At 40.4% G+C, this 27,175-nt stretch overlaps 1 protein-coding gene across 1 annotated transcript in view; it reads right to left on the bottom strand.

The window, feature by feature from the left end:
* Positions 1-27,175, bottom strand: part of LOC113898267 — a 175,953-nt gene that overhangs the window by 141,938 nt on the left and 6,840 nt on the right. Inside the window, exons 4-10 of the mRNA XM_027551255.1 lie at positions 25,278-25,391; positions 22,968-23,162; positions 21,661-21,812; positions 20,175-20,332; positions 17,419-17,571; positions 15,275-15,376; positions 8,041-8,190 (exon numbers count right to left, since the gene is read on the bottom strand). Of these exons, the coding sequence (XP_027407056.1) occupies positions 8,041-8,190; positions 15,275-15,376; positions 17,419-17,571; positions 20,175-20,332; positions 21,661-21,739 (642 nt within the window). The 5' untranslated portion in view covers positions 21,740-21,812; positions 22,968-23,162; positions 25,278-25,391. The remainder of the gene's footprint in view (positions 1-8,040; positions 8,191-15,274; positions 15,377-17,418; positions 17,572-20,174; positions 20,333-21,660; positions 21,813-22,967; positions 23,163-25,277; positions 25,392-27,175) is intronic.

A 27,175-nucleotide genomic window follows, 5' to 3' on the forward strand; every position in this document is an offset into this window, starting at 1 on the left:
TAGGAGGGTGGCTGCGAGATCATAGTATATAAGAAGGTATAGTGCAGCCATTAAAAAGAACAGCAGAGACAAGCCTCTAAGACGTACTGTTTGGTGAAAAAAGTACATTGCAGAAAAATATCCATAGGGTATGACAGATGGTTCATATAGAAAACTAAAATATAAAATTATACTGTGTATATATACATATATGTATTTAAATAGGGACATATGTATGGATGAAAATGCATTGAAAAGGCTGAAGCAATACCAGTATAAACCTGAGGTAGTGAAATAGGGGGCACAAGTACTAGAGTCCCCATTAGTACATTTAGTTTTTACTTTTGTAGTTCAAAGTTGATTTTTTAGAAACTCCTTACAGAGAAAAATGGTAACTTCACAATGAAGAAACCTGGCAAACATTAATAGCTTCACCATGTGGTCAGAATGAACATCCCAATGATGTCATGTTGGTGGCGTTTTTCTCTGATATGATGTGATGAGAAGGGCACTTCACCTCTGGGGTGTTCTTACCCAAAACCTATAATCCCAGTGTAACCACTAAAAAAACATCTGACAAACTCAAATTAGGAAACATTCTACAGGTTGCCTGGCCAGTACTGCTAAAGATTGTCAAGGTCATGATAAACAAAGACAGACTAAGGAACAGGCACAGACCTGAGGAGACTGGGGAGATGTGACAATCCAATGCATTGTGGTGCCCTGAGAACTCTTTGTACTTGGAAACTCTTTGTACTGTCTTTGCAACCTTTCTGTAAATCTGCTGCTGCTGCTAAGTCGCTTCAGTCATGTCCAACTCTGTGTGACCCCATAGACGGCAGCCCACCAGGCTCCCCCGTCCCTGGGATTCTCCAGGCAAGAACACTGGAGTGGGTTGCCATTTCCTTCTCCAATGCATGAAAGTGAAAAGTGAAAGTGAAGTCGCTCAGTCGTGTCCGACCCTAGCGACCCCATGGACTGCAGCCTACCAGGCTCCTCTGTCCATGGGATTTTCCGGGCAAGAGTACTGGAGTGGGCTGCCATTGCCTTCTCATCTGTAAATCTAAAACTACTCAAAAATTTAAAAAAAAAAACAAAAAAACTCTTGAAAGAGAGGTTACTGGCCAAGAGTATTCACTAAGAATTTTTCAAAAACTGTTCTGAAGTTGCTGTGCAGTTAGTGCCTGTATTCTTTCAGAACTGTCAAAATGAACGGTACTGTGAGGTTTGCTTTCTTTCATGCAGAAGGGCTTTAAGAAAGTTATTTTTCATAGGATATTAGTGTTCAGAATCAGGATGCTGCTCAGCATATACACACTAAAATTCATACTTGACTGCTGCTGCTGCTGCTGCTAAGTCACTTCAGTCGTGTCTGAGTCTGTGCGACCCCAGAGATGGCAGCCCACCAGGCTCCCCTGTCCCTGCGATTCTCCAGGCAAGAACACTGGAGTGGGTTGCCATTTCCTTCTCCAATGCATAAAAGTGAAAAGTGAAAGTGAAGTCGTTCAGTCATGTCCGACTCTTAGCAACTTCGTGGACTGCAGCCCACCAGGCTCCCCGGTCCATGGGATTTTCCAACTTGACTGCTACGTGCTTGCAAAATAGTAACAGAGCTTTAAAATTCATACCCACATTCCCAGTTGCCACCTTTTACTTAATCCTAATTTCATCTCACTAGTATTCAACATTCAGAACAGCAACAACATTACCACTGATGCACTGATATTGTATAAAGTGCTTGACCAAAGCAGAAATACTGGAGTTCACAAAGTATCACCCACAGGAAAATGTGAAGGAAGATGGCCGCTGCCTATTGGTTGCTGCCTCAGGATTTGCTTTTTAAACCCTGTCCTATTTTCTGTTCCCTACTTGGATACCTCTTTCACAGCTTGTGTGCATGGCTGATTCCTTGTTCATCAAATTTCAGTTCAGATGAACCCTTTTTTGAAAGATCTTGGCTGAACTCCCTACCAGAGGGTGCTCCTCTCTACCCCATTGCCCTCTACTTCTTGGTTTTCTGCACGGCACCCACACATTAGAGATGCAGATTTACTTCTTTTTTTTTTTAATTTATTTTTAAATTTTATTTTATTTTTAAACTTTACAATATTGCATTGGTTTTGCCAAATATCGAAATGAATCCGCCATTTACTTCTTTGTTCACTTGTTAATTGCATGTTTCATTCCCTAAGCCAGCACAATTCCTGGCACTAAAGCAGTAGCCATGCAATTATTACTGAACAAATGAATAGGCAACTGAAAAACTTTTTTGACACTAATATGGGTAATGTGTGTGTGTGTGTGTGTGTGTGTGTGTGTGTGTGTATTTGTGTTATGTTTCCTCCCATGTTCCACTTCTAGACTCTACAGATATTCTAAGTCTCTTTGGGTCTATATACCATAAATCAGCTTAAAAATACAGCACTCACATTTCTCTTCCTTTGGTCAATTTCAAGAACAGTTTTACAAGTCAGTAACTAGCCAGATAAGACCTTTTCATTTGAAAAGACCCTGATGCTGGGAAAGATTGAGGGCAGGAGGAGAAGGGGATGACAGAGGATGAGATGGTTGGATGGCATCACCAACTCAATGGACATAAGTTTGGGTAAACTCCGGGAGCTGGTGATGGACAGGGAGGCCTGGTGTGCTGTGGTTCATGGGGTTGCAAAGAGTTGGACATGACTAAACAACTGAACTGAACTGAACTAGCCAGAAAGTGATATTCTTTATCTTCTTTCCACCCTCCTTTCATCCTATTGGCCCCGAGGAGTTTAGTTTCCTCTGCTCTCACAGCCAAGGAAGAAAACAGATTTGTGGTGATGGCCCTCAGATGTTAATATCAGAACTTCCTGGGTAATTTCATCAGCATCTTTGACTATCAGGATCCTAGGAACAGAGGTCCTGTTCAGAGATACTTGAGTTGACTCTGCCTTCACCCCACTCCCTTTTTCCATACTCCTTCTCTCCTTCCCCACAAGTCTGGTTCAAGAAGCAGAAGAGCAAGATGTTTTTAAAATGTCCCTTTGTTAGTAGAAGGTCTTCTTGAATGCTGACATATATCTCACTGTGAAATGGCAATGGAATATGAACCATGTGGCAAATTTTTCAACTCTGGCAGTATATTAGCTGAGGAGGGGCTATCACTGGTAGCTGCACACCCTGTTGGGCAATTCAGGGGCCAGGGAGAGCCATGATATGGTAGGCTGCATCTCTTCCTGGTCTGTGTGGCCAACTCATTATTCATTAGATGCTCTAGAGTTTCTAGATTGAAAAGGTATAGAAGGTGCGTGTGTGGACACGGGCATGCTTCCGGCCTGTGTTAGCTTACAGTCAACCTGCAACTCATTAGATGCATTTCAGGCTTCACTTTCCCCCCATGCCCACCCCCAGATGGTGGACCACGATAGTGCTTCTTCCTCTAGCATTTTACTAAACTTCTCTATACCTGTGACTTTATGTGTAATTTTTAGTCACTCTATAATTATCTTTAGGGGTGAAAGTAGTAATTATGCAGAATGGGCTCACTATAAATTTATGTCCTCTTACTTCGACTGGGCTCTGTGAACTACACTGTCATCCTTCTATTTTTTTCTCACTAGTGGTTCTGTGGCCTCCCCATAGTGATACACCTCCTCATGTGTCACTCACACTGTCCACCTTACTAATGCTGACTTCTTCCTCCTCTTTCTGAATGAGTCAGGGCCATTCACAAGCTCCTGTATCTTATCTTTCTGCACCCGAAAATTCTATGTACCTTTCTGCACCTGAAAATTCATTCACCGCAAGGGAACTGACGCCATCCTCCCTTTCTCAAAATTACTCCTCTGCCTGGTTTCTTCATCTCATTCCCCCAGGGTCATCAGTTTCTTAAATTTATTCTTTGATGTTTTTCATCTCTTCTCCACTCCTCCTTCCACTCAGACTATAAACACACTGGTATTGCTATCTTAAACAGCAAATGAAACAAAACTCTTTTTTTTTAGAGCAACAAACAAATAATAGCTGATTACAGCTTCACATATACAGCCTTGACGTACTCCTTTTCCTATTTGGAACCAGTCTGTTGTTCCATGTCCAGTTCTAACTGTTGCTTCCTGACTTGCATATAGGTTTCTCAAGAGGCAGGTCAGGTGGTCTGGTATTCCCATCTCTTTCAGAATTTTCCACAGTTTGTTGTGATCCACACAGTCAAAGGCTTTGGCATAGTCAAGAAAGCAGAAATAGATGTTTTTCTGGAACTCTCTTGCTTTTTTGATGATTCAGCGAATGTTGGCAATTTGATCTCTGGTTCCTCTGCCTTTTCTAAAACCAGCTTGAACATCTGAAAGTTCACGGTTCACGAATTGCTGAAGCCTGGCTTGGAGAATTTTAAGCATTACTTTACTAGTGTGTGAGATGAGTGCAATTGTGCGGTAGTTTGAGCATTCTTTGGCATTGCCTTTCTTTGGGATTGGAATGAAAACTGACCTTTTCCAGTCCTGTGGCCACTGCTGAGTTTTCCAAATTTGCTGGCATATTGAGTGCAGCACTTTCACAGCATCATCTTTCAGGATTTGAAATAGCTCAACTGGAATTCCATCACCTCCACTAGCTTTGTTCGTAGTGATGCTTTCTAAGGCCCACTTGACTTCACATTCCAGGGTGTCTGGCTCTAGGTGGGTGATCACACCACCATGGTTATCTGGGTCATGATGATCTTTTTTGTACAGTTCTTCTGTGTATTCTTGCCACTTCTTCTTAATATCTTCTGCTTCTGTTAGGTCCATACCATTTCTCTCCTTTATCGAGCCCATCTTTGCATGAAATATTCCCTTGGTATCTCTAATTTTCTTGAAGGGATCTCTAGTCTTTCCCATTCTGTCATTTTCCTCTATTTCTTTGCACTGATCGCTGAGGAAGGCTTTCTTATCTCTTCTTGCTATTCTTTGGAACTCTGCATTCAGATACTTATACCTTTCCTTTTCTCCTTTACTTTTTGCTTCTCTTCTTTTCACAGCTATTTGTAAGACTTCCTCAGACAGCCATTTTGCTTTTTTGCATTTCTTTTCCATGGGGATGGTCTTAATCCCTGTCTCCTGTACAATGTCATGAACCTCCATCCATAGTCCATCAGGCACTCTGTCTATCAGATCTAGTCCCCTAAATCTATTTCTCACTTCCAATGTATAATCATAAGGGATTTGATTTAGGTCATACCTGAATGGTCTAATGGTTTTCCCCACTTTCTTCAATTTAAGTCTGAATTTGGCAATAAGGAGTTCATGGTCTGAGCCACAGTCAGCTCCCGGTCTTGTTTTTGCTGACTGTATAGAGCTTCTCCAACTTTGGCTGCAAAGAATATAATCAATCTGATTTCCGTGTTGACCATCTGGTGATGTCCACGTGTAGAGTCTTCTCTTGTGTTGTTGGAAGATGGTATTTGCTATGACCAGTGTGTTGTCTTGGCAAAACTGTATTAGCCTTTGCCCTGCTTCATTCTGTATTCCAAGGCCAAATTTGCCTGTTACTCCAGGTGTTTCTTGACTTCCTACTTTTGCATTCCAGTCATGAAACAAAAGACTGGTTCCAAATAGGAAAAGGAGTACGTCAAGGCTGTATATTGTCACCCTGCTTATTTAACTTATATGCAGAATACATCATGAGAAACACTGGGCTGGAAGAAGCACAAGCTGGAATCAAGACTGCCGGGAGAAATATCAATAACCTCAGATATGCAGATGACACCACCCTTATGGCAGAAAGTGAAGAGGACCTAAAAAGCCTCTTGATGAAAGTGAAAGAGGAGAATGAAAAAGTTGGCTTAAAGCTCAACATTCAGAAAACTAAGATCATGGCATCTGGTCCCATCACTTCATGGGAAACAGATGGGGAAACAATGGAAACAGTGTCAGACTTTATTTTGGGGGGCTCCAAAATCACTGCAGATGGTGATTTCAGCCATGAAATTAAATGACACTTACTCCTTGGAAGGAAAGTTATGACCAACCTAGATAGTATATTCAAAAACAGAGCCATTACTTTGCCAACAAAGGTCCATGTAGTCAAGGCTGTGGTTTTTCCAGTAGTCATGTATAGATGTGAGAGTTGAACTGTGAAGAAAGCTGAGCACCAAAGAATTGATGCTTTTGAACTGTGGTGTTGGAGAAGACTCTTGAGAGTCCCTTGGACTGCAAGGAGATCCAACCAGTCCGTCCTAAAGGAGATCAGCCCTGGGTGTTCTTTGGAAGGAATGATGCTAAAGCTGAAACTCCAGTACTTTGGCCACCTCATGTGAAGAGTTGACTCTGGAAAAGATCTGATGCTGGGAGGGATTGGGGGCAGGAGGAGAAGGGGATGACAGAGGATGAGATGGCTGGATGGCATCACCAACTCAATGGACGTGAGTTTGAGTGCCTTCCGGGAGTTGGTGATGGACAGAGAGGCCTGGTGTGCTGCAATTCATGGGGTTGCAAAGAGTCAGACATGACTGAGTGACTGAACTGAACTGAACAGCTTCAAAAAATCTTATAGCTCTAATGCACTTTGCTCATGGTCCAAAGGTTAAGGATCTGCCATGCGATCAGGGAACATGGGTTCGATCTCTGGTTCATGAACTGAGATCTCACATGGCTTGGGGCAACTGAGCCCCAGTGCCATAGCTACAGAGTCTGTGCTCTCTGGAGCCTGAATGCTGCAACTAAGACCCGACACAGCCAAATAAATTTTAAAAAATCTTATAGTTCCGTTGCAAAGATAAGTATCCACTAGCTTTGTATAGAAACTTTCCTTCATTGGTAAACTCCATGCCTATCCTATATAGTAGCTATCTATCTGACTTCCCGGCCTCCAATCTTTCCCTCTTTCAATCCAACTGATACCCAGTTGCCACATTAATCCTCCTATGGATTAAGCACAAATTCCTTAGTCTGGAATTCTGGGCATTCACAAGGTACCTCTCCTCCCTGTTAAAAAAACTTCTCTTCACTCTATTTCCACATGAATCTTCCAGTCAACCCAACTGAGCTTGAACACTCCATATACAGTATCTCCTCTGCATTGTTGTTCAAGTTTCTCTTCTAGAATAGGCTGCCTACTTCCTTCTCCGCTACCACTTTCCTAAGCCTCATGCTTCCTTCAGAAAGTGAAAGTGAAGTTGCTCAGTCATGTCTGCCTCTTTGTGACCCCATGGACTGTAGCCTACCAGGTTCCACCATCCATGGGATTTTCCAGGCAAGAATACTGGAGTGGGTTGCCGTTTCCTTCTCCAGGAGATCTTTCCAACCCAGGGACTAACCTGGATCTCCTGCCTTGTAGGCAGACGCTTCACCATCTGAGCCAGCAGGGAAGTCTCTAGTGGCTCAAAGAAAATTTCTAAGGTCTATAAACAGATGGTGAGGTGAACAGAAAGGCATATTGGTTATTTCTTCCTGTTGTACCTGGTGGAGGTTGATGTTGCTATATATTTATGACCAAATCTCCCATATTTGGTCATAGTTGCCCTGGGAAGCCACATGTGCTGAATGAGACTAAGGCAGAAAGTTTGCTTCCTTCAAGCCCAGCTCAATTTCCTCCTCCTTCAAGAGATTTCCCCCAATAGAACCAACCCTGTGAAGACCACATTCCCTGTAAACACTCACAATATTTAAAGACAGTGAAAGTGAAAGTAAAGTCACTCAGTTATGGTCGACTCTTTGCAACCCCATGGACTATAGGAAAAGATTTCTCCTACCAGGCTCGTCCATGGGATTTTCCAGGCAAGAATACTGGAGTGGGTTGCCATTTCCTTCTCCAGGGGATCTTCCCAACCAGGGATTGAACCCCGGGTCTCCTGAGTTGTGGGCAGATGCTTTACCATCTGAGCCATGTCCAACTCACTAGTATTCAGCACTAGAGTGCGCAACTCTGCATTGGTACTTATCCCTTGAGTATAAACCTTGGTAGCAAGAATATATTGTATTATACTTCTTTATATTCCTCTTTTGGGGGAGGATCTCTAAAAACCTACCAAAGTAAATTTCTAAGGTCTATAAACAGGTGGTGAGTTGAACAGAAAGGCATATTGGTTATTTCTTCCTGTTGTACCTGGTAGAGGTTGATGTTGCTATAAATAGTCTCCCAGATTTGGTCATAGTTGCCCTGGGAAGCCACACATGTTGGATGAGATGAAGCCAGCAAGACTGTCTTTGCAGCATGATCCTGGAGCACTTGCATTACTCGCTCAGGATTGGAAATCTTGAGTAGAACACAGAGAAGAGATGGTTGGGAGAAGGGTTATTCCATTCTTCTCAGCAAGAATTTGGTCACATACACATGAATGATAAGAAGTCCCAGGTGGGACTTTATTCATTTAAAAAATAAAAGTAAACTCAAACATCGTAGTTCTCTTAGGCATGTTCCTCCAAAGAATACTACGTATTCAAATATACATAAGCAACTAATTAAAAAGTTCTGTGACAACCCCTGAAACACAGTAGCAAGTAGCACCCTGACACATGTTGTGGCACCAATGAAAAGATAAACTCTCATCACTTTTGGGTTTGTCTACTCTTAGGAAGTTGCCAGGAGATGGAGGAGGAGGCATGTAGGTAATGTGAGAAAAGCACAGGCTCTATAAGGACACAGCCCTGGGCTCATATTCCTGCTGAAATCCTGGCTTTTCATGTAGAGCAGGATAAGAACACTAATGAGGTCTCTCCCAGAATTGGTGCATGCTTGGCATGTAGTAGATGCTGAATAAATGTTCCTCTAGAGGTAAAAACTCACAGTCCCAGAGCTGAACTTCTACTTTAGCGATACACATATTACTATATTTCAATTATTTTAATACCACAAGGAACCTTCAAAGATTATTTAGTCCTATCTCTATCAAAATTCCAATGTTTTTTTTTTTTTTTTTTTGGCTAAAGGAGAAAAATTCATCCTAAAATGCATATGGGATCTCATGTTCAGTCATGTCTGACTCTTTGTGACCCCGTGGACTGTAGATCGCCAGGTTCCTCTGTCCATGGGATTGTCCTGGCAAGAATACTGGAGTGGGTTGCCATTTCCTCCCCCAGGGGATCTTCCTAACACAGGGACTGAACCTGCATCTCCTGTGGCTCCTGCACTGGCAGGTGGATTCTTTACCACTGAGCCACCTGGGAAGCCCCAAATAGCCAAAATAATTTTGAAAAACAAAAACAAAGTTGGAAGACTCAAAATCCCTGATTTCAAAACATATTACAAAGCTACCTTAGTCAAAATGGCATGGTACTGGTGTACATTGGACATACAGACCAGTGGAATAAAATGGCAAGCTTAGAAATAAACTTCTGAGTGCATAATCAAATGATCTTAGTAAAGGTGCCAACACCATGCAAAAGAGAAGGAACAAGGGACATATGTATAACTATGATTGATCCATGTTGATGAATGGCAGAAACCAACACAATACTGTAATTATCCTTCAACTAAAAATAAATAAATTAAGAAAAAAAAAGAGTAGGGACAGTCTCTTCAACAAATGGTGCTGGGGAAAAAAATGGATATTCACATACAATATAATAAAGTTGGATCCTTATACCATATATAAAAGTTAACTCAAAATGGATTAAAAATCTAAACGTAAGACCTAAAACTATAAAAGTCTTAATAGAAAATGGAGAAATTTTCATGATATTGAAATCCAATGATTTCTTGGATATGACACAAAATGAACAGGCCAAAAAAGAAAAAAATAGACGAATGTGACTCAATCAAACTTAAACAATTCTGTGTATCAAAGGAAAAAATTAACAGAGTGAAAAGGCAACTTAAATAATGAGAGAATAATTTGCAAATAATGTATATGATAAGGGGGTAATGTCCAGAATGTATAAGGAAAACTCCTACAATTCAACAATAAAAAAATCAAATAACTCAATCAAAAATAGGCAAAGAACTTCAAGGAAAAAGAAAGAACTTCAAAGGAATTTCTCCAAATATGATATAAAAATGGCCAAAAATCATATGAAAAAGTGCTCAAAATTACTAATCATTAGAGAAATTCAAACTCTTGCCTGGAAAATCCCATGGACGGAGGAGCCTGGTAGGCTGCAGTCCATGGGGTTGCTAACAGTCAGACACAACTGAGTGACTTCACTTTCACTTTTCACTTTCATGCACTGGAGAAGGAAATGGCAACCCACTCCAGTGTTCTTGCCTGGAGAATCCCAGGGACAGGGGAACCTCGTGGGCTGCCATCTATGGGGTTGCACAGAGTCGGACACGACTGAAGCGATTTAGCAGCAGCAGCAGCAGAGAAATTCAAAAAGGAAAAAAAATCACATTGAAACATCACTTCATATCTACTAAGATGACTAATATTAAAAAAAGAAAGAAAATAACAAGTGTTAATGAGGATATGGAGAAACTGAACCCTTCTGCACTATTGCTGAGGTTGTAAAATGCTGCAACTACTATGGAAAATACGATGGTGCTTCCTCAGAAAGAGTTAAAAAGAGAATTATATTATGGTCCAGAAATTCTACTTCTGCGTATATATACAAAAGAACTGAAAGCAGGATTTCAAAGAGTTATTTTCATATCCATCTTAACAGTAGTCTTATTCACAATAGCCGTGAGGTAAAAGCAACCAAAATGTTCAACAACAAATGAATAGACAAAATGTAGTGGATACATACAAAGAAATATTCAACCTCAAAAAGGAAGGAAATTCTAACAAATTCTGCGAATGAACCTTTAGGATATTATGGAGGGTAAAATAAGCAGTCACAAAAAGACAAATCCTGTATGATTCCATAATATGTGGTGCCTGGAGTAGTCAAACTCACAGAAACAGAAAGCAGAATGGTGGTTACTAAAATTTAGAGGGAGAGAGGAATGAGGAGTAATTATTTAATGGGTAAAGAGTTTCAGTCTGCCAGATGAAAAGAGTTCTGGAGATGGATGTTGGTGATGGCTGTATAACTTTATGAACTTACTTAATACAACTGAACTGTACACTGAAAAATGGTTAAATGGCAAATTTCAGGTTATGTATAATTTTACCACAATTGAGGGAAGAGAAGGAAAAAATAATATAAAAGGATGTTGCATAACCCTCACTTCATTTTCGCCAATGTAATTTCTTGCAAAATTATAGTACAATATCCCAAGCTAGGTACTGGCTTGTATATTGACTGTTACGATATATAATACACAGTATACAGTACAGATTCATCATAAGGATCCTTCATATTACCCATCTATAATTATACTTCATCTCCTTCCCCACCATTCTCTTATTAACCCCCAGAATCCACAAATCTGTTCTCCATTTCTATAATTCTGTCATTTTAAGAGTTTGCAGGGCTTCCCTGATAGCTCAGTTAATAAAGATTAACTCCTGCAATGCAGGAGACCCCAGTTCGATTCCTAACAAAAGCAGAAGATATTAAGAAAATGTGGCAAGAATACACAGAAGAACTATACAAAAAAGATCTTCATGACCCAGATAACCATGATGGTGTGATCACTCACCTAGAGCCAAACATCCTGGAATGTGAAGTCAAGTGGGCCTTAGGAAGCATCACTACAAACAAAGCTGGTGGAGGTGATGGAATTCCAGTTGAGCTATTTCAAATCCTGAAAGATGATGCTTTAAAGTGCTGCACCCAATATGCCAGCAAATTTGGAAAACTCAGCAGTGGCCACAGGACTGGAAAAGGTCAATTTTCATTCCAATCCCAAAGAAAGACAATGTAAAGAATGTTCAAACTAGCACACAATTGCACTCATCTCACATGCTAGGAAAGTAACACTCAAAAATCTCCAAGCCAGGCTTCAATAGTACATGAACCATGAACTTCCAGATGTTCAAGCTGGATTTAGAAAAGGTAGAGGAACCAGAGATCAAATTGCCAACATCCACTGGATCATCAAAAAAACAAGAGAGTTCCAGAAAAACATCTACTTCTGCTTTACTGACTATGCCAAAGCTTTGACTGTGTGGATCACAATAAACTGTGGAAAATTCTTAAAGAGATGGGAATACCAGACCACCTGACCTGACTCGTGAGAAATCTGTATGCAGGTCAAGAAGCAACAGTTAGAACTGGACGTGGAACAACAGACTGGTTCCAAATTGGGAAAGGAGTATGTCAAGACTGCATATTGTCACCCTGCTCATTTAACTTATATGCAGAGTACATCATGAAAAATGCTGGACTGGAAGAAGCACGGCTGGAATCAAGACTGCCAGGAGAAATATCAATATGCAGATGCACCACACTTATGGCAGAAAGTGAAGAGGACCTAAAGAGCCTCTTGATAAAAGTGAAAGAGGAAAGTGAAGAAATTGGCTTAAAGCTCAACATTCAGAAAACTAAGATCATGGCATCTGGTCCAGTAACTTCATGGCAAATAGATGGGGAAACAATGGAAACAGTGACATACTTCATTTTCTTGGGCTCCAAAATCACTGAAGATGGTGACTGCAGCCATGAAATTCAAAGATGCTTGCTCCTTGGAAGAAAGGCTATGACCAACCTACACAGCATATTAAAAAGCAGAGACATTATTTTGCCGACAAATGTCCATCTAGTCAAAGCTATGGTTTTTCAGTACTCACATATGAATGTGAGAGTTCGACGATAAAGAAAGCTGTGTGTCGAAGAATTGATGCTTTTGAACTGTAGTGTTGGAGAAGACTCTTGAGAGTCCTTTGGACTTCAAGGAAATCAAACCAGTCCATCCTAAAGGAAATCAGTTCTGAATATTCATTGGAAGGACTGATGCTGAAGCTGAAGCTGAAACTCCAATACTTTGGCCACCTGATGCAAAAAAAAATGACTCATTGGAAAAAACCTGATGCTGGGAAAGATTGAAGGCAGGAGGAGAAGGGGACTGCAGAGGATGAGCTTGGTTGGATAGCATCACTGGCTCTATGGACATGAGTTTGAGCAAGCTCCAGGAGTTGGTAATGGACAGGGAAGCTTGGTGTGCTGCAGTCCATGGGATTGCAAAGAGTTGGAAACGACCAAGCGACTGAACTGAACTGAAGAGTGTTGTGTAAATGGAATCATGCAGTCTTTATGGGTTGAGTTTTTTTTTTTTTTTTTTTATTCTTCCAATTTTATTTTATTTTTAAACTTTACATAATTGTATTAGTTTTGCCAAATATCAAAATGCTGGATGCTTGGGTTGAGTTTTTTATTCACACAGTTCTCTGACGATTCATCCAAGTTTTGGGGTATATCAACAGTTTTGTTCCTTTTTATAACTGATTGCTGTTTCATGATATGAACATACTTCAGTGTATTTACTCAGTTTCAGAAAAACATCTATTTCTGCTTTATTGACTATGCCAAAGCCTTTGACTGTGTGGATCACAATAAACTGTGGCAAATTCTGAAAGAGATGGGAATACCAGACTACCTGACCGGCCTCTTGAGAAACCTGTATGCAGGTCAGGAAGCCACAGTTAGAACTGGACATGGAACAACAGACTGGTTCCAAACAGGAAAAGGAGTACGTTAAGGTTGTATATTGTCACCCTGCTTATTTAACTTACATGCAGAGTACATTATGAGAAATGCTGGGCTGGAAGAAGCCCAAGCTGGAATCAAGATTGCTGGGAGAAATATCAATAACCTCAGATATGCAGATGATACCACCCTTATGGCAGAAAGTGAAGAGGAACTAAAAAGCCTCTTGATGAAAGTGAAAGAGGAGAGTGAAAAAGTTGGCTTAAAGCTCAACATTCAGAAAACTAAGATCATGGCATCTGGTCCCATCACTTCAAGGGAAATAAATGGAGAAACAGTGAAAACTGTCAGACTTTGTTTTTTTGGGCTCCAAAATCACTGCAGATGGTGTTTGCAGCCATGAAATTAAAAGATGCTTACTCCTTGGAAGGAAAGTTATGACCAACCTAGATAGCATATTCAAAAGCAGAGACATTATTTTGCCAGCAAAGGTCTGTCTAGTCAAGGCTATGGTTTTTCCAGTGGTCATGTATGGATGTGAGAGTTGGACTGTGAAGAAAGCTGAGCACCAAAGAATTGATGCTTTTGAACTGTGGTGTTGGAGAAGACTCTTGAGAGTCACTTGGACTACAAGGAGATCCAACCAGTCCGTCCTAAAGGAGATCAGTCCTGGGTGTTCTTTGGAAGCAATGATGCTAAAGCTGAAACTCCAGTACTTTGGCCACCTCATGCAAAGAGGTGACTCATTGGAAAAGACTCTGATGCTGGGAAGGATTGGGGGCAGGAGGAGAAGGGGATGACAGAGGATGAGATGGCTGGATGGCATCACTGACTCGATGGACATGAGTCTCAGTGAACTCCGGGAGTTGGTGATGGACAGGGAGGCCTGGCGTGCTGCGATTCATGGGGTCGCAAAGAGTCGGACACGAGTGAGCAACTGAACTGAACTGAACTGAACTGAAAGGACATCCAGGTTGTTTGTAGTTTTTGGTTATTGTAAATAAAGCAGATATAAATTTTCATGAAAAACAAGAAGGAATGAAATCTGGTCACATGCTACAACATGGGTGAACTTGAGGAGATTCTAGTAAGTAAAACGAAGCCAGCACAAAAAGACAAATACTGTATATCCTATTTATATGAAGTGTCTAAGAGTAGTCTAATTCAGAAACAGAAAGTAGAATGGTGGTTGCTTGGGGCTGGGAGGAAGAGGAAATAGGGTGTTGTTGAGTAGGCAGAGAGTTTTTTCATTTTTGCAAGATGAAAAAGTTCTGGAGATCTATTTCACAACACTGTGAATATACTGAACACTGATGAATCATACACTTAAAAATGGGTCAGATGATACATCTTATGTTATGTGTTTATTTATTTATTTATTTTTACCATAGTAAAAGTAAGATAGTTCAATGTTTAGTCCACTTATTTGGTTTCACAAATGAGGAAACGAAAACTGAAAGAGGTTATGTGACTAAAGCAATATCACACAGAGATATTGGTGTGATATCTCTTTAATATCACACCCCTCTTTAACTAGTGTTAAAGCCAACTCTTTTGACAACTGTCACTAATGAAAGCTAACAGGATATAAAATCGGGCAATTAGATTAGACAATTCCAAATAAAGCCTTCATAGTGAATCCATTGGAGAAGGAAATGGCAACCCACTCCAGCGTTCTTGCCTGGAGAATCCCAGGGACGAGGGAGCCTGGTGGGCTGCCGTCTATGGGGTCGCACAGAGTCAGACACAACGGAAGCAACTTAGCAGCAGCAGCAGCAGTGAATCCATGGCTAACATTTTTTAAAAGTGGAAAGAGTTCAATTTTCTGAGAACAGAATTTTATCTACAAGGAAACATGGTTACTTTTTTACCTTCAAAAACTTTGCTTGGAGTTGCATTAATACATCTATTCTTCTCCGTTCTTTTAGTTTGGTCAAAAGCTTCTTTTGCCAAGGATCACATTTTGGCTTAATCTAGTGGACAAACACATACACACAACTTAAATATAACAGAATGGTTCTCAATAAAAGTTGCAAATAAAGAGAACCAAGGACTTTCTGAAATGGGATCTGGCCTCAGTGGTAGTTTTCTAGAGCATGTGAAGTCTTGGCAAGGGTCTGTGTGGATTCTCAGGTCTGTGGAGGGAGAGGGCAACAGCAGTTCCTACTGGTACCTGGCCTGAGACGCAGTAGCTCCATCTAGAATGACACGGCACCATTTGCTGGCAGAAGGGACCTTAAATCCATCAGTGTTGGGCACTGCACTAACTTTATGGGGCAAGAGAAGTTTGCCCACAAAATCTCCTTGTGGCTCCACATGTAAAACTTCACCTTTCATGTTAGCAAGCTGTATTTCAAAAATTAGTTCTTGAGTACGTCAATGTACTCATAACTTTCAAATTTAGATCTAGCTCTAAGCTCCAGCCTGTTATATCCAACTATCTCCTTGATATTTATACTTGAATGGCAAGTATAATAATTTAAAACAGAAAGTCCAGCTTTCCTTACACCAACCACCTATTTGCCCAAGCCCCAAATTTAGGAATAACCTGTGATTTCTCTGCTTTCCTTCCATCCATCTTTACCACATAAGATGTTTCCTTCGTGACACAGTTGATCCTCATTATTCATGGATTTTGTATTTTTGGATTTGCCTACTCACTGAAACTTCTTTGTCATTCCCAAATCAATACAGAACTTTCCTGAACATTCATGGACATGCACAGGATGGTTGAAAAGTTCAAGTCACCCAACCCCACATTCCCAGCCGAGGACAAACAAGGTGACATTCACCTATTTACTACTTATTTGAGTGTGTACTATAAACAAATGTTCTTTTTATGGCCTAATTAGTGCCAGGTTTTTATACTTTTTGTGCTTTTCATTAGTAATTTCACTATTTAAAATGGCCTCCAACAGGGGGCTGAAGAGCTGTCTAGTGTTCCTAAGTATAGGAAGGCTGTGATGTGTCTTGTAGAAGGACAAGTGTTCAAAAAGCTTCGTTCAGGTATGAGTTATAGTGCTATTGGCTATGAGTTTGATGTTAATGAATCAACAACATATATTGAATAAAGTCTCTTCAAATAGAAACACGTATAAAACTAGTTATGTATCGATCAATTGATGAACCTAACCTTTTATTTCCCCTATGAAAGTGGTTTAGGATTTGTTAATTCAATATTTGTGGCAACTTTACAGAACATAACTCCCCTCAAACAATGAGAATCAACTGTATTTACCACTATCTCAAATCAACTCATTTAACCTACTCACTTTTGAATAATTGTGAATTGTGTCTCTCCAGCACCATGGGCCATGTATGACACACAGAATGCAGTCAGTAAACAGTTCTGGACTAAAAAACTGTATTTACACAATTCAAGTATAACTTTGAATGTTCTTTATTCTTGCCAAGTAGCCCAGGTCACTAACAACAAGGAGTTCTGACTCAATCAGATCAGATCAGATTAGATCAGTCGCTCAGTCATGTCTGACTCTTTGCAACCCCATGAATCGCAGCACGCCAGGCCTCCCTGTCCATCACCAACTCCCGGAGTTCACTCAGACTCACGTCCATCGAGTCAGTTATGCCATCCAGGCATCTCATCCTCTGTCGTCCCCTTCTCCTCTTGCCCCCAATCCCTCCCAGCATCAGAGTCTTTTCCAATGAGTCAACTCTTCGCATGAGGTGGCCAAAGTACTGGAGTTAGAGATGGGCAAAAGAATATGTGAGAACTTCCAGAAAAGGTAGATCAGCCTGGCTAACTTCAACAGACTCAAGGCAGGAAGGAGCTGGGGGATGGTGGTACACAAGGCCAGGTTTTCTAAGCCGCCTCTCCTAAGTCAGGCAGGCACCTACCCTTGCTCCCAGGGCACAGTTTGTTGAGGGCATTGAGGAGAGGGGATAGTAGGCATCTGATAGACCGGATGCTGCCAGGTTGTCTGGCCTCCCTGGAGAACACTCTGTGACATGGCTGACATCATTTACAAGTGACCGTCACCACAAGGCTCCTTACCTTTATAAAGGAAGTCCAGTTGGCTCCCTTTTTCAAGGCCCTACGAGGTCCTGCCAAATTCAAATTTTCCACTTTAGCTATCCCAGCATTATAGTCTGGAAACGTTTGCATTCTCTGTTGTTCCATGAAGATGCTTTGAAATTTTGGGGAAACCTAAACAGGATGGAGAAAAGAGAAGCCCAGGGGCAAAAAATAGTCTCAGGCTGAAGGCAATTTCAAGAACAGGTACTGACTGCCTCTGAAAGAGTCTTGGAGTCAAACTATTTTATACAACATGATTCTGTGACAGTAATAGGACTTAAATGTAAATACCTGAGGGGCACATGCTTTCCAGTCAGCCTATTACTATAATTATGTGTGTGTTACTTGTTCTGAATACCCGCTCCAAAGATTGGAAATAATGTAATATATTTATTTATATATATATTTAAATGGACCCTCAATGGGCAGTAGATTGTCTTTCTTTGGGAATACATTCCCTTTTCCTGACCACCTGGTAAATGAGAAAATTTAAGGGTTAGATAAATCCTGCGCCCAGAAGCCTGACCAGGACATTGCTAGAGAGAAGAGTCCAGATGCTGGGACCTGTTAAAACTCCTTACGGTACATCAATCATACCCCTCGCATCTCAGTTCCAGACTGAGGCTTTCTATGATATAACTGCCTACTGCTAAGATGAAGACACTGCGTGCTCCCTTCTTGGGTAGACCCAGCCTCCCTGTGCAACTGCCTTTATCAGTGCACCAGCCACCTGCATCACGACTTCCTCAGTGCAAGGAGAGCTTGTGGAGGGAATCTCAAGAATCTACCCCATGTTGATGGTTGCAAAACAATGTGAATGCTCTTACTACCACTTAGCTGTACACTTAGAAGTGGTTAAAAGGGTAAATCTTATGTATATTTAATTACAGAGGAAGAGAGAGAACCTGACACACACTAGGGCCTGAAAAAAAGTTTCCGGAATGAGTAAGTTCAATGAGACACAGAGCTAAAGATTCTTCCAGTTAATGCTGGTACTTTCCAGGCTGTGTTATCCAATACTATTGCTCCTAGCCATACGTGGCTATTTAACATTTAAATGCGAATTTATAAAAATTAGATAAAATTTAAAATTTAGTTCCTCATTTACACTACCCAGTGTTTCACAGTCACATGTGACTGACTAGTGGTTACCACATCAGACAGACACAGATCATACCCATCAGTGCACAAAGTTCAATGAGATGGTGCCAGTCTAAGCTAGAGTGGCAAACTTTTTCTTAAAGGGCCAGATGGTAAATATTTTAGACTTTGAAAGCCACATGGTCTCTGTTACAACTACTCAATGCTGCAGTTACAGTGTGAAAGCAGCCACAGACAGTACATAAATGAAAGGGCATGGCTGTATTCCAATAACACTTAGCTTTAACAAACACTAGGAGGTGGGCTGCGGGCTGTAGTTTGCTGACCCTGCTCTAGGGCTTTGGAAAACTAAAATAAACACTCTTCCTGTTTATAGAAATTTGTCCTACACAAAAAAATGTGTTGTAATGTGATTATCTTGGGAGTACAATTAGCACTGCACATAATACTGTTACAAGAAAATCAAAAGTGGAAACTCTCTCTATGTGAAGACAAGCTGTTCTTTGGGGAGAAGGCTGCTCTGTGGGAGAGTTCTGCAGCCTCAAGTTCTTTTGTTATCACTGATGACAGTCTACTGTGCCATAACCTATCTTTATTTATTTGGACTCTTTTCAACACTGTCTTGGTCTGATTCTGGTTTGGGTCTATCATAATACTTGCTGATAATGAATGAGGGTGAGGATACTCCCATAGAAGCACTCTATACTGAAGACAGTGCTGCTACTGATATGAAAAGAAAGACAAAAGCTAAACATCACCACCTTCAAAGAAACCAGAGGACATGTGATACCACTGGTTCCAGTGAGCTTTAAGAGTCCGTGTTACATAATAAAAGAAATAATCCCAGTAAAACAATGCTGGAACAAATACACATGGATGTGAAACTTCAAGGTAAAAGTAAATGGTGATATAGTAAGTAAGTAAGTAAGTAAGTGGTTCCTTCTTACACAAAGGGTGTTCAAAAACATACAGATTTGATCTTTGCCTTTTTGGATTAATCAACTTATTATTTTTACCTAGCAAATACATATATGTACAAATATTATACACCCAGATCTAGAAAAATATCTTTTTGTTGAAACTCTGGCTAAAAAGTTTATTATTGTAAATTTGAGGTTCTCTGTGTATAATCCTATTTTTTTCCCTTTGAAACAAGTTCTAATATGGCTTTGGATAATATGATTTTTTTATTCAAGGAGGTGCAACACCATGAGACAGCAGACTATGACTGCTTAACTTTAAAAATCACTACACAATATACACTGTACTGAATATAAAGCATTTTGCCAACTGAAGAGCTATTGGTACACTTTCTGAGAATCAAAGGGCTTTAGACACTAGACAACTCCATACTAAAAAAAAATGCCAAATCTTGGCTATGTTTACATCATCTATTATGGACTACAACCTACCATTTTCTTTAAATTCTGCAGAAAAATAATCCTACAATCCCTCTGGGTTGGATATTCAAGGGTTTCAAAATTCTAACAGAGAGAAAGTTCAACCGCTAGTCTAAATCTCACTATTACTATTATATTTTATCACGGCAGTGTGAATATCCAACTTCATGACAGATACTAGTATTTTCTTTCATGAACACCTATATTTGCATTAAGAAAGAATCCATAAAGTACCAAGGCAAAAAGTTCTGTCTCCTTAGAAGCATCGCTCAGCTCTTCCACGTCATAAGAGATACTGAAATGCGAGAGCAGAAGCCTCAGCTGAGGTTTCAGTTCTTCTGTTTCTGTTGTGTGTTGGGGCAGAACGAAAGCAGTTTCTGTTCTCATTGGCCCTGAAAATATCCAAAATCAAGAGCATTAACACCAATGAATACCGGTCTCAGAGAGAAAAAGGAGAGTCCTTTGAGAAAACTGAAGTCAGGGCCTCTTCCATGGATGGTGAGGGCCATTCTGCTTCATGCCCAGCCTTCTCTGCCACAGTTTGTAAACTGCACACACTCAGCCAGGCCTATCTGACGAACTCCTGGTGCTGGTTTTCTGGGGGAGGTAGTTAGGACTCCCCCTTCTCGTAGCCTGCAGGAGAAATCCAACAGACCCTTTGGGGAATGACTTAGTGAGAACAGAACTACCTGTAGTCCTTTGGGGTAGACAAAGAATATGACTTCCAAGTTAACAAATCAGGAGAAGCTGAGAACGTTCACCTCCTTTCGCCTGGCTCACTCTTACACATCTCTAAGCACCCAGATTGGACTTCCCATTTGAGATACCTTCTCTGATTCCCCACAACAGGGTTGGCTGCCTCTCCAGGTGCAACTGGTAAATTCATCACTCAGAGTAAAAACCTGATCAGATTTCTAAGTCATCTGTAACATAAGGTAAGGGTAAGAAGACTATTAAATTGATTCAGATAAGGGAAGTCTCTAAAGATCATGTAAAACTAAAAAGGAAGGGACTCTGCTCAATGTTATGTGACAGCCTGGATGGGAGGGGGATTGGGGGGGAGAATGGATACATGTATATGTACGGCTAAGTCTCTTCACTGTTCACCTGACGCTATCACAACATTGTTAATTGGCTATTAACCAATACAAATGTTTTTGGTATTTAAAAAAATAGAAATGAAAAGTTTTCAATCCTGGGGAAAAAAATGAAGGTGACCTTAGTGATCACTTGATCTAAAAGGCTTATTTTGGAGATGAGTAAATTGAGGCCCAAGGAGATGAAATGACTTAAACATGTAGGCTCACAGTGAGGCTACAACAGAATAGGCCTAGAGCCCAGTACTCCAAACTTCAAGTTTATTGCTTCCCCCCCCCCCCTTAATTGTCTAGCTATAAAGATGGAGATAATAATTTCTAAGAGAAGTGTTTGTTATTTTTTTCCACCAGAAAATATTAGATTAACACTTGTTAATTAAGAAGATAAAACTTTTGGAAATTCCCTGGCAGTCCAGTGGTTAGGATTTGGTGCTTTCACCACCGGGGCCCAGGTTTGATCCCTGGTCAGGGAACTAAGATCCTATAGACTGCATGGCATGGCCAATTTTTTTTTTAAGATATAATTTTTTGGTACATAGAAAAATTTCAAGCAAAATCAGGTGCACACGTGAAAAATCACAATCTTTTCTCCACATTTCCTAAGGGGAAAGAAGACTTCTTACCTGAAACACTGGCATTCGTAGAGTCTGGAGATGCAGAACCCTGGATGTCAGGGTCAGTGTCATCAACAGGAAACTTCATTTTCCTGACCAACCTCAGGGACTTCGTCAACAGCTACACTCAGAGCTTTGGAGATGGGTAAATACTGGAGAGCCTACAGAAGGGGACAACCAAGGGGCTACATGTCAATTCAGTTCTCAAAGAATCTTCAGACTTTGTTTCAGGAGCAGCTCTTTGGTTTGACAGAGGAGGAAAGAGGCGGAGGTGGGCCTCAGTAATCTGCTCAATCATGAAGGGCTAAATCTGGAGCTAGGGACCTTGTGTTGTCATCCAGGCAGGCCTACCTTGATCAATGACCCATAATGAGCAGGGCATCATGTGAGGTGCTAGAGATACAAAAATAAGTAAGACATGGACCAAATTCAAAGAGTTCAGAGTTTAGTAGGGGACCAGGACTTAGAAGCAGATCATTACTATGCCATGTGACAAGGGAGAGATGATTCAGAGGTAGACCCCACAGTGACTGATTGGGGAAGGGTTGATGTCAGGATGATGGCCAGGAGTCATGGTTGGTGGTATCACTAAGATGAGGTGTAGTGGAGTAGGAAAAAATTAGGTGGTAAAACAGCAATCTTTCTAAAACAGAATGTGGTCACATCACTCCGTTCTGATGCCTGTATCTTGCAGTAGGGCCTCTCCTCTGTGACTCTCTTTACTTTGTGATTATACTTATCACATTGTATTTAAGTTGACTTAAATACAACTTTAAGTTATATTTAAGGACTTTACTTGCCCTTTTTCCTATCATCCTGTGACTCACATTTTGTTGCTGCTGTTCAGTCACCAAGTCATGTCCCACTCTTTGTGAACCCATGGGTTACAGCACTCCAGGCCTCCCTGTCCCTCACCATCAGCAAAGATTATATACTCCCATTGGCCCAGGATATGTCCCTGGCATAAATTAGACCCTCACTAGAGGTTGCTGAATAAAAAAAGTGGATCTACATTAGAGAGCATAAATCCAGAACAAGAGGCTGAAAACAAGAAATCATAGAGTGAATACAAAATAGTGTAACAGAGACATCTTTGGGTAAGCTAAATGGAGTGATTTCATTACAGCAAGGTTCCAAAAGAAAAATACTTTCAAAGGTCTCAAAGAAAAAAGCTAGTGACCCATTACTTTCCTGTTGTTTATAAGGCAGATGGAATACAGAAACTGACAACCTCAAATTAGGTGGCAGGTGTGAAGAAAACAATGTCCTGACCATCCTGGGAAGGCAATGCATCGCCATGTAACTGTTTCACGTACCTGCACATAGTGGTGAATAATCTTGAGTGAGTGTAGGTGACACACTAACCAATTTGTGTAAATAGTCAGGTCTTCCTGTGTCACTAAGTTAGGAGTGTTCTTTTTTCCCATAAGGAAGTTTTCTCGTGCAACAGACAATCGATCAGCTCTCTGAAGAGCATCATTGTATTCCTGCATAATGTAGACAACTTGTTTCTGTTTAAGAGAGATGCCAAGACAGAAGTTGATGATTTGCAAGCCTTATTCTTTGTGTCATTTGCTTCCAAGTATAGTGTATTACTGTTTGGGAGCCAAATAAGCTCTTGTAATATTAAAACTCTTTCACATTTTGAATTTGACTAATAAGGACAGCAATCAGTCATATTCTCACAACTCTGAAGGAAACTGACCCTAGCAAAGAGTCAGTGCATAAGAAAATTTAGTAACTGGAGTTGGCTTCTTAGATTTTTTAGCTATAGCCTATGAAGAAAAATAAATTTTCTATAATATAAAGCCACCCTCAAATCTCATTCTTAAAAATAGTACCATTATCTTCTGCCACAGGGAGAAATGGCAAGTAAGGGCATCCATTAGTTCCTTTACCATCTTTAACCACCACTTAAAGCATCGACAAGATATATTGTTTGTGGAGATGTAAACTGGTGCATCTAGTGATAATATGAAAACAGTATAGAAATTTCTCAAAAAAGTAAAAATAGAACTACCATACTGATAACAGCCACTATGGAGAAGAGTAAGGAGATTCCTTTAAAAACTAGAAATAAAAGTACCATATGACCCAGAAATCCCACTACTCGGCATATATCCTGAGAAAACCATAATTTAAAGAGACACATATATCCCAATGTTCATTGCAGCACTATTTACAATAGCCAGGACATGGAAGCAACCTAGATGTTCATCGACAGATGAATGGACAAAGAAGTTGCAGTACATATATGCAACGGAATATTACTCAGCCAATTAAAACAGGAACAAATTTGAGTCAGTTTAACTGAGGAGGACAAACTTAAAATCTATTATACAGTGTGAATTAAATCAGAAAGAGAAAAACAAATATCATATATTAATGCATATATTTATATACAGAATCTATAAAAATGGTACTGATAAAACTATTTGCAGGGCAGAAATAAAGACAAAAACATAGAGAATGGATTTGTGGACATAGTAGGGGAAGGAGAAGGTGGGATGAATTGAGAGATTAGCACTGAAACATACATTGCCATGTTTAAAACAGATAGCTACTAGGAAGTTCAGAGAAGGCAATGGCACGCCACTCCAGTACTCTTGCCTGGAAAATCCCATGGACGGAGGAGCCTGGTAGGCTGCAGTCCATGGGGTCGCTAAGAGTCAGACATGACTGAGGGACTTGATTTTCACTTTTCACTCTCATGCATTGGAGAAGGAAATGGCAACCCACTCCAGTGTTCTTGCCTGGAGAATCCCAGGGATGGGGGAGCCTGGTAGGCTAACGTCTATGGGGTCGCACAGAGTCGGACACGACTGAAGTGACTTAGCAGCAGCAGCAGCAGTAGGAAGTTGCTGTATAACACAGGGAACTCAGTCTGGTGCTCTGGGATGACCTAAAGGAGTGAGATGAGGGGCTGGGAGGGAGGCTTCAGAGGGAGGGGATATATGTATACTTATATCTGATTATTGTTGTATGCAGAAACCAACACAATATTGTAAAGCAATTATCCTCCAATTAAACATAAAAATTAAAAAAAAAATAGAACTACCATGTCATCCAGCAATCCCATTTTTGGGTATATATATCAAAGAAAACAAAATCAGTATTTTAAAGCGATATCTGTATTTCAACATTCCATTGCAGCATTATTCATAATAGTCAGATATGAAAACCTAAGGGTCCATCAACAGATGGATGAATGGATAAAAAAAATGTGGTAAAAATACATACAATGGAATATTATTCAGCCACGAAGAGGAGGGGAATCCTAATATTTGTAATAACATGAATAAATCTGGAGGACATTATGCTAAATGGAATAAGCCAGACAGAGAAAAAGACAAATACTGTGTGGTATCCCTTTATATGGAGTCTTAAAAAAAATGTCAAACTCAGAGAAGCAGAGAATAGAACAGTGGTAACCAGGGACTGGGTCTTCGGGGAAAAGGGGAGATGTTGGCCAAAGGGTACACATTTACAGTTTATGTAGCATGACTAAGTCTAGAGATATAATGTACAGGCATGATGACTAAATAAATAATAGCATTGACAACGTTAATGACCATTTTGTTTCATCATAGAAAATAGCCCATTGATTCTGTTCATGGGCTTCCTACCTTGTAAAAAGGATAAAGTTGCTCCATGATCTTACTGTGATGGCAAAATCTCTTCCACCTAAGCATGTGTAAATATTTACTCTGGGCCAGCTGGGTAATTCTCTCTGTATAATGCTTTAACAACAACAACAAAAATTAACGAGAATACAATTAGGAAGGAAGGAAGGAGGGGTGTTCTCAGTCGTGACTGACTCTTTGCGACCCAATGGACTGTAGCCCGCCAGGCTCCTCTGTCCATGGGATTCTCCAGGCAAGAATACTGGAGTGGGTTGCCATTTCCTCCTCCAGGGGATCTTCCCACCCCAGGGATTGAACCCATGTCTCCTACATTGGCAGGTGGGTTCTTTACCAACTGCACCATGGGAAGACTGGATTAAACCTTAAGAACAGAAATAATAGGAAAATAAGTTTGGCTGTTTTTAAAGGATCTACCAATACTTTCTACATGAAGATCATAAAATTAAGAAACCTGGCTCAATATACCATTCAAATTTAAATAGATATTTTGTCAATCCAACAGATTATAATTTCATCTATCAGTTGTTGAAATTTTAACAGTGACATAAAAGCCTATAAAATTATCTAAAGCTAAGCTTAAAATTTTTTTAAAAACTGAAGTTTATGAATCTAAAGTACAAAGAACATTATAAAGGAGATTATAGCTTTTAACCTTAGATCAAGAATTTTACTTATACTTAAGTGTAGTCAAATGGAGAAGGCAATGGCACCCCACTCCAGTACTCTTGCCTGGAAAATCCCATGGATAGAGGAGCCTGGTAGGCTACAGTCCATGGGGTCACTAAGAGTTGGATACGACTGAGCAACTTCACTTTCACTTTTCACTTTCATACATTGGAGAAGGCAATGGCACCCCACTCCAGTACTCTTGCCTGGAGAGTCCCAGGGACGGGGGAGCCTGATGGGCTGCCATCTATGGGGTCACACAGAGTCGGACATGACTAACGCGACTTAGCAGCAGCCACAAGTGTAGTCAAATAAGCCAATTTTTAAAAAATGTTATTTCTGATAAAAAATAATACTGCTATGATGGAATAAGTAGGATCAGATGCACCCTTCTATCATAAACCATTAGAAAATAGGGCAAATTACACAAAGCAACTGTTTACTGACATGCAACAACAGGCAATGCAGAACTCTTGTCCTTGAGAGAAAGGAAACAAATGAAATGAGCTCTGGTTTTCTGTCTGAAGAAGGCAGTTTTTGAACTAGAATAGGAAATCAGAGCATGATGGTCTCTCTGAGTTAAGGATAGAGAAATCAAATTTGGAAAGCTGAGTCAGCTGGAGTTGACAGGGCAGAGTAATGGAGAGGAGAAAGTTATGCAAAAAAGGGCTCCAGAAACCTACACAGAGATTTCTGAGTTCTTTGCTGACTATTAAGCACTGCATTGCAGAGGGTGGAACTCCTTGAGGCTGTGCAAAGAATATCAAACTAGGGAATTGTAAACGGAACATTTCTCAGAGTTCAGACAGAACTAGAAGACGTTCAACTTTCAATCTGACAGAGTAAAGAGTCCTCACTAAATACCTGCGGCATTCAGCAGAGACACAAAAGGGGTGACAATTTAGTAAGAAGAATAAACTATGTCTGGAGTAAAAGTTACTCTAAACCTGCTCTAGGAAAGCTTCAAGACCAAGCCTTGTAAGTGTGAAACTGATCTATAACTTAATTGCCTGCTAGAATGAAGTATAACATCCTTAAAGGAATATAAAAAAAATCAGCATTCAGCAATGTAAAACTGCAATGCCTAGCCTCTAGGAAAAATTACTAGACATGCAAAGAAGCAGAAAAATATGACCTATAAGATGGGGAAAAATTAATGAAGAGAAACAGGCCCAGAAATGGCACCAGTGATAAAATGAGCAAACAAGGACTTT

Source organism: Bos indicus x Bos taurus, chromosome 9, assembly GCF_003369695.1.
Source record: "Bos indicus x Bos taurus breed Angus x Brahman F1 hybrid chromosome 9, Bos_hybrid_MaternalHap_v2.0, whole genome shotgun sequence".
NCBI classification, from domain to species: Eukaryota; Metazoa; Chordata; class Mammalia; order Artiodactyla; family Bovidae; genus Bos; species Bos indicus x Bos taurus.